General features: G+C 38.4%; 1 protein-coding gene across 1 annotated transcript in view; it reads right to left on the reverse strand.

The window, feature by feature from the left end:
- LOC132835936 (CUB and sushi domain-containing protein 1-like) overlaps positions 1 to 14,774 on the reverse strand; it is a 2,426,762-nt gene that overhangs the window by 515,260 nt on the left and 1,896,728 nt on the right. Inside the window, exons 20-23 of the mRNA XM_060855058.1 lie at positions 13,786 to 13,902; positions 13,045 to 13,260; positions 12,237 to 12,425; positions 5,111 to 5,280 (exon numbers count right to left, since the gene is read on the reverse strand). Of these exons, the coding sequence (XP_060711041.1) occupies positions 5,111 to 5,280; positions 12,237 to 12,425; positions 13,045 to 13,260; positions 13,786 to 13,902 (692 nt within the window). The remainder of the gene's footprint in view (positions 1 to 5,110; positions 5,281 to 12,236; positions 12,426 to 13,044; positions 13,261 to 13,785; positions 13,903 to 14,774) is intronic.

Below are 14,774 nucleotides of genomic sequence, written 5' to 3' on the forward strand. Positions count from 1 at the left end.
AGAAATAAATGGACTAAAGAGCTATAAATCCCTAAGATCAAATGTTTTTCAGCTTTGAAAAATGGGCGAGAACATTAAGCTAAACTGTGGATATTGGAACTCTGGAACAAAAACAGAAATTGTTGGAGAAACTCAGCAGGTTTGCCAACACTTGTGATGCTGAGTCGCTCCAGCAATTTCTGTTCATGTTGTAAGTTAGAACATTTCATTAGATTTGTACTGAGCAATAATCTTAATTCAGAGACAGCTCCTCTTGATGGGAATATCAGGAAAGAGAAAGAGAGAGAGAGAGAGAGAGAGAGAGCATGTGTATCTGCTTGACTGTCCTTCAGAATATTGCCAAACTTCAATCCCTGTTTCCTGCTAAAATAGAATCAGTCTGCCTCCTGACTCTTCCCCATTGTAAAGCTAAGCTTCATTGGTCCTCAAATAATCAATGTTCATTGTCAGGGAATTGCTGGAAAATATGAGAAGAGGTGACTGAATAGCTTGAAAACTTTCAGCTTGTTAGAGAGAGCCAGTATAGATTTTTTGTCTGGCTTCACAGAACAGATGCAGAGAAGTCAAGACTAAAACAATGGATAACAGTCTCAGAGAAAAGGGTCAGCCATTTATGACTGATGGAAGGAGAAATGTCTTCACTCAAAACATTATGACTGTTTGGATTTCCCATATCTCAGGCAGAGATGGATGTCTAGTTATATAGTGTATTGAAGTCATAGATCAATAGAAGTTAATCAATCTTTGAACATGAAAAGAATTAACGGACATTGAGAACAACCACAAAGTTGGAATGGAGAGGGAGATCAATAGTGATGAGCGTATGAATTGTGAAGCAAGCAAAAAAGGAACTGCAGACTGCTTTTGCATTCATCAAAGAGCCGAGTATATACTCTTCAAGAAATTCTGTCCAGAATAAAGGGCAATTGTCATGAATGAAATGAGGCCATTTGCTGTCTGTCAATACTGCAATTTTAAATGTAGAAAATAGAACACCATTATTCAGCTATCCACAGATTTAATACTTAGGGCTCTTGTATAAATATCCATATACTTCAGCTTATCCTCACAAAACTATCAATATTACCATCCTCATTGGCTCCCTCTTCCCATCTCCAACTATTCAACTATGGCAGCTGCATCACCCACATACAGTGCAGCATTGTTGTGCTACCATCTCCCACAGGGCAAGCTGACACTAGAAAGAAACAGAACAGTACTGGCATGGAGCAAGAAAACCTGCAACTCTTGAACTGAACAATAACAATAATATTCTGCTTCACAGTGTGTCAAATCATGAACAACTCACTGTACAAAACTCGCTCTCTTATGTCTCCTCAAATTGCCAGTTAACTTAGACTGAATTTAATGGTTCTTGCACAAATTCCAGAAGGTTGTCTATGTTGATGACATTGTACGTCTGAGGCAGATATCAACTCTAAGGGAAGGAAATAGAGCATTACAACTTGGACTTCTTGAAATGCTACTTCCAGGGTTGCTACAAGACTAAATCCACTGAAAACAGCTCAGTCATCAACCCATCTGAATAACAATGTTGCTCAGAAAGAAAGGGGAAAAAACAAGCAGCAAGCTGCGTCACTAAATGAAATTAAACCAAGTAAAATTAAATAAATACATTTGAACGTGTAAGTATCTCCAGAATTTTCTCAGGATGGCTGTCTTGATCCAACAGTGCCTAGTGTTCCTCACTTGGCCAGCTGCCTTTGGTAATTAACAGCTGATCAGGACATAACTCTGTAAAAGTGACACAGAGACTCCGCTGTGACCCAACCAATGTGAGGAGCAACAATAAAAAGAAAATATGCAACTATTAATAAATTGTGATATAAATGGGGAAAGGTAATCAAGGGATACATTCTAAATAAGTGATCTTAATTGTGATATTGGAGCATTTCTGGAACCTTGTGGTATATGCTACCACTATATGGTATCAGGTAAGGGTTGCTTGATTTAGTTCACTACTACCGATCCTTGTTTGCCCAGGGCCTATTGAGTAAATACTGATTGAGAACACACCACTGTATGGTATCTACAGAAGAAGCTCTGTTCTTAGTTAATGCATAATCATACTAAATCCAACATTCGGTCAGGCATAATTACTAGCACCTAAGGTGCCTTGCACAGATGTGGCTTCTCCTGACCAAAGCTTGAGTGGAGAACCGTGTCCCCCTCCCACAGACTCAGTGTGACATCAATAGAATAGGTGGAGCCAATGTAATTAGAACACAAATCACTTCAGAATCATTATCTTTACAACAGTAACAAAATCACAATTAATACCCCTTAGTTTGAGATTATGTAAGAAATTTTGATTTGAAACTGTCTTTGCCTCAATGCAGTGATAATTCAAACAAAATAACAAAAAAAACTTTTAGCCCAAACAATAAATGCTTGTTTCAGTGCAGATGAGAAGTGGTGAACTGTGCATGCTGAGATTAAAAACTCATGACATCAGGTTAGAGTCTAACAGGTTTATTTGAAATCACAACTTTCGGAGCACTGCCCCTTCGTCAGGAGAAGTGAAGAAAAGCATACAGGCACAGAATTTATAGGTGACCTTCAAGATACACTACAACACAGCATCACCAAATAGAAACTGATAGCCAAGTTCTGTACCCATGAAGATCACGTCAACCCTGACCTTGGATTCATGTCATGCTACACATAACACCACCACACTGTTTTGTATTTGTAAAATCTTCCTTACTGTCTTTGATAACTTGCTATGAATTCTCCACCTTAATTAGATTGTACAATTTTGGATGACTTGTCACTTTGGCTCCATACCTCGACTTGTGACCCTTCCAACTATCATATTATTCCAGTCATCTGGTTTGTCTCCAGCACCACATTATTTTTATTTTTCTCGAATTATCTCTCTGCATCAATTAATTGGATTACAGGTCATCCCCTTCACTCGCTATTTGGCTGTTGATACTTTATGCACATCATCTGATGCTTTTGATCACCTGCAGAGACTTGTTATTTGATACTGCATTCACACTATATGAACGATCTTTTGATCTCTCTGCCCATTGATCTCCCTGCCAATAAATTCTGCGCCTGTATGCCTTTCTTCATTTCACGTGATGAAGGGGCAGCACTCTGGAAGTTTGTCATTTCAAATAAGCCTGTTGGACTGCAACCTGGTGTGGTATGACTTCTGACTTTATCCACACCAGTCCAACACCTGTACCTCCACATCAGAGATAAAATCCATCAATGGAAACTTAGTCATTTACTTTTGAGCAGTTGGAAATACAACAAGTGGATTTCATCACTCGCTGCCATTGAATAGTTAAAGTAAAGTAATCCTTCTTTTTCAAAACAACTCTCTCACACTGCATCCTAAAAATGGTCAAAAAGAAGCCACCTACTGTGGGTGCTGGAGATGAAAAACAGAACGTGCTTCCCGAGTTAAAATGTTAACAGTGTTTCACTTTCTGCAGTCCTTGGCCCAAGAGTCTCCAACTGCTTCACCAATGAGCTTCCTTCCATCAAAAGATCTGAAGTAGGGATGTTTGCGGATGACTACACAATATTCAGGACTATTCGTGATTGAAGCAGTCTATGCACAAGTGAAACAAGACCTGGACAATATCCAGGCTTAGGCTGACAAGTGCTAAGTAACGTTCACACCACATAGGTGCCGAGCAATGACTATTTCTAACAAAGGAGCAATAGGCCATTGCCATTTGTCATTTAATGGTATCACAATCACTGAATCCTCCATTACCAATATCCTTGGAGTTATCATTGACCAGAAACTGAACTGTATTAGTCATATAAGTATGATGGTTATTAGGAATCCTGGAGCGTGTAACTCACCTCCTGACACCCAAAGTCTGTCCACCATCTTTAAGGTCAGGACAGGACTGCAGCTCAACCAATATTCAGGAAGCTTGACACAATCCAAGTCGAAGCAGCTGCTTGATTGGCAACACATCCACAAACATCCAATCCCTCCACCAGAAATGGTCAGTAACAGCAGTGTGCATCATTTACAAAACACATTGCAGAAGTTCACAAAGTCTCTTTAGACAGGACCTTATAAAGCCATGACCAATGCCATCAAGAAGGACAAAGGCAACAGATACATGTGAACCACCGGCAAATTCCTCTCCAAACCTCTCATCATCCTAACTTGAATTAAATTACCACTTCTTCTGTGTCACCGAGTCATGTTCCTGGAATTCCCACCTTGACAGTATTGTAGATCTGCCATAGCACATGGACTGTAGCAGTTCAAGAAGGTAGTTCACCACCACCTTCTTAAGGGCAACAAGGGATGGACAATAAATGCTGCCTCAACCAGTGACGTCTATATTCAATGAGCAAACTAAAAGAAAACAATGCTGCAAGACCTGCTGAGTTTCTGTAGCACTTGAGTTTTGTCCTAAAAACCGCAACTTTGTCACAAATGGCACAAACTTGCATGCTGATAAGATATCGGAGTGTTCATCCCACCACTAGATTATCACCCTGGAATCACTCTACTTCAGAAAAGGTTAAGTCGAGAAAGAAAGCAAATTGAGAAAAGCAAAATGCAGGGCATTCTCAGGATATGAAATGTGCAATAGATATGCACAATGTTTTTTTAAAATTTTCATTTTACACAAGACTGAACAGTGCGTATCACCAAAAACAGGTGAGTAGAGACAGAGGAGTGAAGGAACCTCTGGGAACCCGAGCTTGCAATTTCTCCTCCCTAATCTAATGCAATGGAGGCTCCAGCCGCCAATTCAACTAATTTAAGTTGGTTCACAAGATTTACTAAATTAAACTTGAAAACCTCCTGGCTATGGTTCATTGATCACATTTTTGACAGAGTTTTAATTGACTATATTTCAAATAGAAATAAGAACCATTTAAAGTTCAAATATCTAAATTAAGTTTGAAAACCAATGATGCCTTGTTTGAAACAAGTTCGTCAATCAATGTGTGGGTTCAAATTGGTTCAAGTAATCCACTTGTATAATTTTACTTTCAGCATGTACAGCATGTCGAAATTCTGCAGTACAAGTGAAACTATTGATCAGCTTATTTTATATAAACAAAAAGAAACGACGTCTGCTGAGGTCACTGTTACCTTGACAACATCGCCTTGTTGAAGTTCAAACATCTTGGCTCGAAGGCGGATTCCTTTCCCTGACTGCGTCTCTATTCTATAGATGCATTCATGATTGTTGTCATAGTTGGCTGGGTAGTTTGGTGACAGGAGAGTACCTTCTGTCGCTGATACAGAGGCTCCACATTCAGCTAAGTCACAAATACAAAGTGCAAGCAATTAAAACACCTTTTAGAGTAAATGCAGAGAAAAAAAATACACCAATTACAACTCAATTACAAAATACTACTTATAATTGTTGTCTGCTGCAAAAATACCCTCCAGGATTCCCATATAACATCATTGACGCATACAGCCCATATATTTAGTGTCAATTATGTGACACAAGAGACAGCAAAAATCCTAGATTTGAAGTGGAAATTGTGAACTTTTTCTGTGAGTTGTAAGCACCAATAGCCATAATATTTAAAAATCACCAAAGTGAATCATTTATTCAGCTTATTAGCTGCAAGATTAGCTGTGGGTAATTATGCAGAAAACAAGATAATTTTGGAATCCTAACAGTAACATGTGAACTTTTAAATAACTACTTAATATGGTTGAAGGGATTCATTATCAAACGTGTTTCAGCCTAAAGATAGGATTGCAAATAATCAACTGCAGCTCATGCAATGCTACTCAAATCATTTCCACCATTACTCGAAGTACCATCTTACTGTACATCATTTGGAGACTCTATGTTTGTCAGCAAAACCCATCAGTTCATATTTTCTTGCAGATTCTCTTAATTATGAAATGATGTGGAAACTGCAAGAAATCTGTTAACATAGTAAATGGAACACCACATCCCGGGATCATGGACATTATGCACCTAGTAGGTGAGGGATCATTCTCTTTAGGATTGCTGTTAGTCATGCAATACACTTAGTGAATGTTAGAACATTTTTTATAAAATGTGTACAATCTAACTGTACTCTGCACGTGCATATGGCCATCATCAGATCACAGTTTGAAAGGCACACCGTTACACTGTCATTTACCACAAAATTATTCTTAAACTAAATTTTGAATTTAATTTCTTTTTCACAGTTTTCTGGTAATTCTGGTCAAGGATATCCAACAACACAACTCTCTGGGTCCCTGGCAAACACAGTAGCTGCAGCCAAGAATGCGGATGTATCCAACCTTTGCAATACTGCTTTGAGTCAGCTGTCAGGTGACGTGTGCAGAAGGGGGATGCATTTCCTTTGCAATTATTTTGTTCCCCCAGTGGTGGAAAAGAACGCATGAGTTGGTTCTGCTTGGTTTCTCAGAACAGAATTGGACAACAATAGCCTCTATGCTGTGGCACTAGAATATAGTGGCACAAGAATGTCCAATTCTGTTCTGAGAAACCAAGCAGAAGCAGGTGTTCTTTTCCACCACTGGGGGAGCAAAGTAATTGCAAAGGAAATGCTTCCCTATTCTGCACCATCTCAGCACACATTGGTGAAGTATTGAATTTTCAGTCAGAGAGCCTGAGTCCAAATCTTGGCTTCAGACGTCAAACTCAATTTGGGCAGAGGGCATGCTTCCATTCCCTGTCAATTTAGCAACAGGGAGAAAATCAATCTCGAGGAAAGGGATCTATTGGTGGCCAATTGAGAGGCACTAACTTTGGAGTTGATTTCGACACAAGTCATTGTTCAAATTTGATGCAGCAGAAACAGTGCACATTGAAACAGATATACAGTGCTGCGCAAAGAGGAAAAAGAAGATAGGATGAAACATTAAATAATGATCTCAAATGTTTAGATGTACAGCCAAAGCCATTGCCCATTTTTGAATGTCACGTATGTAAAGTTCTCATGGTCATGACATTCAATGAAGTTCAACTCCTCCAAGATCTGACTGTTGCTGCATTTTGAATGAGCTCTTCTCCGGAAAAAACCTTGCAACAAAAGAATCTCCAAAACAGTTATCACTGGAAAAAAATATTTTGAGAGCTACAGATAAGCATGGTGCTAGAAAATAAGTTGGCATCATGTCAGAAATGACAGAAAAAAGCGGTTTCTAGAACTTCAGACATTCAGAGTATATCTGAAGTCAACACAGTTCCTATGTGGTGCAGCATAGTCAGGATAAGACAAACCTTCCTCCTTTTTATGGGGATCACTTCCCTGGAAAATTCAGTGTACAGCAGCACAGTCAGGCATTTTGATAAGATCAAAAATCAAACGACAACAGGTTACAGTCCAACAGGTTTATTTGAAATCGCAAGCTTTCAAAGCTGAGCTCCCTCCTCAGGCATGGTATGATGAGGAGGTATAAGACGTAGTATTTATAAGCAAAAAGTTAATAAGTTGAAAACTGGTTGCCTTTGTTGAGTCCTTTAATGAGTTAGAAGGTAGACTGCTGATTAAAATGCAAAATCCTGATTCCTTTCAAATTGTTGTCCTTAGATAATTAAAGGCGTTATCATTGTACAAGAGGTGACATCTCAGTTTAGATGATGCACTATAGGTGTGAGGTCCTGCTTCAATGTTTTAAGCTGAGGTCAGGTTTTATTTTTTTCACAAAAAAGATTGAGCAAGTGTATGAGTAAGTGCAAGAGTGTGTGTGTGTGTGTGTGTGTGTGTGTCAGAGAGAGAGAGAGAGAGAGAGAGAGAAAATGTTGAATCCTCCAAGGAAATATTAATGGCTGCTGTGAAAGGGTAAGTGTGTAAGCTAAGTGAGCAGTCAGAGTTCCAGATGTTCCAGGCAGGTAGGGTGTCAGCTGAGCTGATTAGTGATAAAGTCCTTGGGTTCAGTTGTTATGAGGTTCCAGAACTGATGGTAGCAGAGCAGGGGAAGGGGAGGGCATGGCTGGGGGGGACCTTGCTCAAAAAACACAGTCCCACCAGAGATGGCAAAAATGTGATTATCTAGACTTATGGAGATTGACTTTGGGAAACCTCAACACTGACTCTGAACCTCTTGATGTCTCATGACATCATGGACAAAGAAATGTCTTGCTGAATAACACTTATTGTCGACTCATCAATCAGCAGTCTTCACATTGAAAGCCACTTAGAAGAGGCATTAAGGACTGCAAAGACACAGAAACTACTCAAGGTGGGGGATTTCAACATCTGCCACAAACATTGACGCATTAGTACCGCAACTAACTGAGCTGTCTGAGTTCTGAGAGACATATCTTACCTGTGGTGAGTGGTAAGAGAACCAACAAGAGAGAAAGATTACTTGATCTGAACCTCACTTATGTATCACAAATGTATCTGCCCTTGACAGTATTAATAAGAGTGACCATCCCCATTACGTATCCCACCCTCACACTGAGAATTTCTCCATTGGATAGTTTGGCCCTAAAACCATTTCAGAATAGACACAGTCTAGTTCTGGGGTTCTATCAACAGCAATCCGTAACATATCCCTCAATCCATCAATGCCATTAAGCCAGCAGATTACTCTGCATTGCAGAAGCAGCACCAGCTGAACCTAATAATGAGAGATCATCCTGGTGAAGCGACAAAACAGGACAGCTTCATGCTGAGCCACAGAAGCAACATGCTTTAGGAACGGTGAGTCAACCCCACAACCGATGGATCCAAAAGAAGCAGATGTGCCACATCCACTTGTGACTGATGGTGGAAAAATCAATAAATATTCAGGAAAGGAAGCTACACAAATATCTTCAATCAAAATGTTGAACAAGCCAGCATGTCAATGCAAACATTGAAGCTTAATCATTCACAACCAACTTCAAGCAGATCTGTTAAGTGCATGATCACTGTCTTATTTTTCATGACATCTCCAACATTACAGATGCCAAATGTCAGCTAATTCAATTCACTTCATCTGATGTCAAGAAACAGCTGAAGGTATGGAATACGGCAACACTTATTGTCAAAAGCCTGACTTGTTCCACTGCAGCTGCAACTTTGACATCTACACCTACAATGTTGAAAAATGCCCAGATCGTTGCTGTGCACAAAAGGCAGATTCTGACAATCATCAGCAGGACTATCTAACAATACTACTCAGCTATAACCTGCTCATCGATCCTCAGTCTACATTCTGCCAAGGCATTTGGTTCCAGCTTTCATTACAGTCTTGATATTCCTTGCTCCAATCCTGGACAAAAGAAGTGAATGCTGGAGGGGTGAATAAGACAGTATATCCCTAATGTCAAGGTGTCATTCAACTAAGTAAGTCACCAAGGAGTCTGACTAAGTTGAAGTACTGAAAATCAGATGAAAGCTCTTCAGTTGTTAGAGTCATACTAGTACAAAGGATAGTGGTATAGTTGTTGAAGATCTATCACCTCAATCCCAGAATATCACTGCAGGAGTTCCTAAGAGCAGTGTCTGAGAATCAACTGTCTTTACCTACCTGTCTATGCCCTTCTCTCCATTATAAGGTTAGAGATACTGATGGTTATCAATGGATTCTCCCCAAAAAGAGAAAATCTAACCACCTCCCCTTGACACTAATAGCATTACTGATGCTGAATCATTTGATAACAACATCGTCAGGGTTATCATTGACCAGACGCTTAACTGGACAAGTTAGTGGCTGTGGCTGCAAGGCAGGTCAGAGGTTGAGAATTATGTGATGAATAATTCACTTCCTGAGTCCCCAGTGTCTGTCCACTATCTACAAGGCACAAGTTAAGGGTGCGATACAATACTCTCCAATTGAATGTTAAGTGCAGCACCAACATTACTCATCAAACTCAAAACAATGCAGGGAAAAAATAACCACCCGGTTGATACTTCATCAATTGCTTTAAAATGCATTATGCCCACCAACAATAGACAGCAGCAGTAATATGTACCATTAACAAAATGTACTGTAGCAACTCACCAAGCCTAAATTGACAGCACCTTTTAAACATAATCTCTATTGTCTTGAAATAAAAGGGCAGGAGACAGATGGGAACATCACCTATAAGTTCACTCCAAGTTACACAGCATCCTGACTTGGAACTATCGCATTTGGAATCATAATACAGTTTGTTCACTGTTCAAATTCAAGGAACCCCCTCATAAACAATACTGATGATGTTTGTAGAATACATGACTGCAGCAGTTCACAGGGAGGCTCACACAGCCACCTTCTACAAGGCATTTGGGAATGATCAACAAATGATGGCCTCACCACCAGTGTTCACACCCCATTAACAAATAAAACAAGATATAGATATCATTGTATCCAGGCTTTATTTCGAAGTTTTTTTTGTTCACAGTGAAGACATTATTCAACACAGAAACTAAACAATGTATAAGAAGGTTTATATAATTCTTATTATGCAAGAATTATATAATAAGAATCTAATCTAGTCCCTATTTAATAAGAGCCTAATCCAATCCTTCCCAAGTCAACCTGCACATAACAGCAAAATTTCCTTCATCTTGTGTTTGGAGAAACAGTTTCTTAAAGGACAGAAATCCTAACCACAGACACAGGCCTAAAGCCTCACTAATATTTTGACTGAAGTTTGCATACAGACTTCAGTCAAGAGCAGATCAAGTTTTCTCATGACATTGATGTAACCCAGTTCAAGAAAAATGTGAACAGCCCATCTCTTACATTTGTGCTGCGCCCGAGGGGTATTCATGGAAATATCCAAACAGGCAAATCCTCCCTCTCTCACAATATGAGCTGCAATGATCATTATTCATCTGAATTGTTTAGATACAACACAAAAGCCTTCAGCTGTTAAAGAAATTGTTACAAATTTGCCCGTGTCATGGGTGAGACTACATTTTAAAAATGTGTAATTTTAGGCTTCAACCTCAAATGAAGACATTAGTGAGTGAATTGTAGAGGTTTTGAAACTGATCACCACTCACAGTTTGAGCACTTGGGGCTCTGCATTATGATTCTGCTCAGAGAAGTAAACTTTTTTTCTGCAGTGAGAAAGAATATTTTATGATCACCATGATGGTGATCTTTCAGGAATTGTTGGAAGACGTAGATGATATAAATAGACGTCACATCTCATACTGTAAGCACAGAATGAGAGAACACAGAATCATCTGGTGATGCAAAGTATTATCTCTTCAATTAAAAAAAGGATCAATTTTAAGTCAAGAATGGACGTGACGGTTTTGAATATAGACCCAGACTTCGGTGATTAAATGCCTCATGGGATGCGGTGGTTCTTGCACCTGTGGAGGAGAGCATCCTAAGTTAGACAATGAAACACAGAGTATATGAATATTCTTCTGTTTTGCTTCATTACATTTATGCAGAAACTTCCTTCAGTGGTTAAACAGGTCAGGGGAAGTCCATAATGGCATAGATGGTACAAACATAATGCAAAGAGTTTGCTTGGTGATTAATTATTCAATTTTTTTCAAAGCACTTTTGTTCACATGTTTGTGCTGTTTGGAAGTGCAATATTGAACCTATCATACAATACAGATTAATACAGATTTCAGAAGACACACATCCAATCTGTATGTGATTATAGGAAGCCATGCTGAACTTACTATTCTATTCTTCCCACCACATCCAGCTAATTGAGTTAAATCTATGATTAACAAACACGTTTTTCAGTAATCACATGCTAACAATGAAGAGAAGTTCCATACCAGTCAGTTTCAAACGTTCCTGTAACCACTTGTCCTGCTTTGAGCACAACTTGTATGTTTTGTGAGTAGTTTCTGTGTCTTTGCAATCCTTAATGCCTCTTCTAAGTGGTTTTTATTCTGCAATTTCTTAATCTGCTCAGGGCCCACCTGAGTTACACTGCAGAGGTTGGATCTTTTTTGAATTTGAACCATATCTCGGTTTGTACTTCATTGTGTAAAAAAAAACTTTCAAACAGTATCCAAAAAAGAAATCTATATATAACAGGATTTTAATTTGTATCCCATTTGTGTTGCCCAAGGATTAAGCATCATGATTTCGTAGTTAACCTCAATTAACTTTGGTGTATTTACTTATTATAATCAACTTTTACTTCAAATTTAACAATATGACTTTTAACAAATGCTTCCAGGAGCTGTCACTGTGAAATTAAGGAATTATTGGAATTGATTGGTATTGTGAGGACTATCATGTTGCAGGGAGGCCTATTTTTGTGCCTGGACTTTTCCTAGCAAAATCTCGAGTAAACTCAACTTTAGGATGCATGAAATGAAAGCATGTGACCACCTACCCACACACCTTGGAAGAGGTGCACTCCATACACGCCGTCCTCCTCCAGAACAGGTGATCTGAGTAGCACCTTCAAGTCTGTATCCAGGAAAGCAGGAAAAGGTCAATGAGTCCCCTACTCCAAACTGAAACCCAATTCTTCTGCTGAAAGCAGGAACGCCAGGATCATCGCAAGGCTCCAATTCATATTCTGCAAAGAGAATACTTTAAATCAATAAATCAAATGAATGTTGCAATAACGTGAAACATTTTTCTAGTTATTTGTTGAAATTGGTGGTTATGGATGGATCCAAAAGATAATCTCTAAAACAGAAGAATAGAAATGGACATTAATGAATACTTAGAATAGTTTGTCTTCATCTCTCTAATATTATTGTCAGAAATGAAGAGTTACCCAATAAGAAACTATAGCTGAAGTATTCCATTCAATAGAAACCTCACTTTCCCAAATAATGAAAATTCATAACAATCACCAAATTATTTTATCTGTTCGTGCCTGTAAATATTTTCAATCTACTCATAATACAAAACATTGGATATTTTGTATATCATTATGCAGGGGATTTATGTATCATTTGCTATTTTCTGTAAATCCAGTCATTTAAGTTACTTATTTTTCTTTCAGATAATCACGATGATATTGGTAGTCTTGAACATTCAGAGTAATAGCTAAGATTTTGTTGTAAAATGATCAGTATTCAGTGGGTTACTTTACATCATGTCCAGAGGTATCTTTTCATGTCTTCCTTTGATTTACATTTTCAGTTTCAAATAACTTGAGTAGGTTGAGCGAATGTAAGGTGTCCTACCTGAGAACGTGATGTTGAATCCCTCATAAGAAACTGAAAAGTCTGAGACGAAACGTAGTTGTGCTGTGTAATTTCCAAATAGACCTGCATTAATAGTTGGAGGCAGGGCAGAGCCTGTGAGCCTTGCTACAGGATTGGTGAAGCTCCCATCCTCTGTGATAATTAAGTAGTCATGAGAACTCTCAAGGTGGAATGTGTGAAATACCAACTGCACACCTGAAAATAAACAAAAGAAATGCTGAAGCAGAGATTTAAGTGACATTGGTCCCTGTCAGCACTGGAACATCAATTCCAATTTGTCCAGTCAGTTAAAAAAGTAACTTTTGATTCGTAAAGAGAGTTCATTTCTTTTACATACTCTTTCGATTAACACACTCATGCAAAACAAAATAATATTTCAGATTGTCGACATTTCTTCATCAGCAGTATCTATTGCCAATCTCTAGTTACTCTGATGTGGGCGGCAATGGCCATCCTGAGCTGCCAAGTAAAAGATTGATACAACAGAATGACCGACTCTGCCATTCCTGAGGTTTCAATCAATCACTGTATGTGGGACTGTAATCACATATAAACCAAACTGGGGAGCGATGACAGATATTCGTCAAAGATTCAACTGAATAGTGGATCAAAACGTTTAGACCGGTTTTCACTGACATAGTTTTAAATTTCTTAAGCAATTATTTTTGGGGTGTTGTCTCTGAAGAGGAAGATGCTGTGAAGAAAAGCAGTTGGATTTACCTTTTCCATGTGAAACTTCAATTATCCAAGTGCAGTTCAAGGAATTAGGATAAAAATCTGGAAATCCAGGAGACAGAATAGTTCCACTTGTACCACGAACATAGCCACCGCAGAAAGCTAAAGCAAAGAAAAAAAGGCCTTTTTTGTAACAATTGTGAAAGAAACAACTCCTTTGCCCCATCCCTTAGGATATGACAGAAAATAAATAATAGATTGTGATTTTAGCACGAATCTATCTTTATATGTAGAAATTGAAAGAAACAGGAAGAGTACATTACAACATTAAAAAGTTCAATGAACAGCAAACAAAAAAAAGCTCTTATACAAATGAAATCTGTACTCATACAAATTCCTTGTACAGTGTATGTTACATTGTCACAACTCCATTTCACTGTGTCAGGGATAATACTGGCTGACAGTTTGAAAAAAATGAAAAGCAGCACATTTCTGTCCTATTAAACTGCTCACCTTGAAGTTACTGTGGTATAAATAATAACCCAAGAATGATTTCAATATTAACTTCTCTATATTATAACTCCGAGCTGATTTTAAATTAACTTTTGTAAACCATTGCACAATGCCAAGTCTTTCTCCTGCATCTGAACTTGAATAAATACTTTCAAAATTTCAAGTCAAGGGGCACAGTTAATATTCAGGTAGTATAAATGCTTTAGACAGACAAAAATTGGTTTCTTCTGGCCTATTAGGATCTAATAGAAACTGAAGATTGCTGTTAAGTTTTTCAATGTAAGCAATCAGTTCACTGTCGTAATTGCAGTCAGTTATTGCAGTATTGGCAATTTCTAACTATTGAATTTTACTGCAGTACTTTATTTAATATTTCAACCTGAATAACAACATTGTGGTGTGGCTGCAGTATTCAATCAGCTTAAGAGACTGCAACAGCTTCCAAATTAAAATTTCTACTTCAGTAAAATTTGAGAAAGGTTGAAGTATCATGATAGGTAAACACACCTGAGCAGTGCTCT

Source organism: Hemiscyllium ocellatum, chromosome 3, assembly GCF_020745735.1.
Source record: "Hemiscyllium ocellatum isolate sHemOce1 chromosome 3, sHemOce1.pat.X.cur, whole genome shotgun sequence".
Classification (NCBI taxonomy): domain Eukaryota; kingdom Metazoa; phylum Chordata; class Chondrichthyes; order Orectolobiformes; family Hemiscylliidae; genus Hemiscyllium; species Hemiscyllium ocellatum.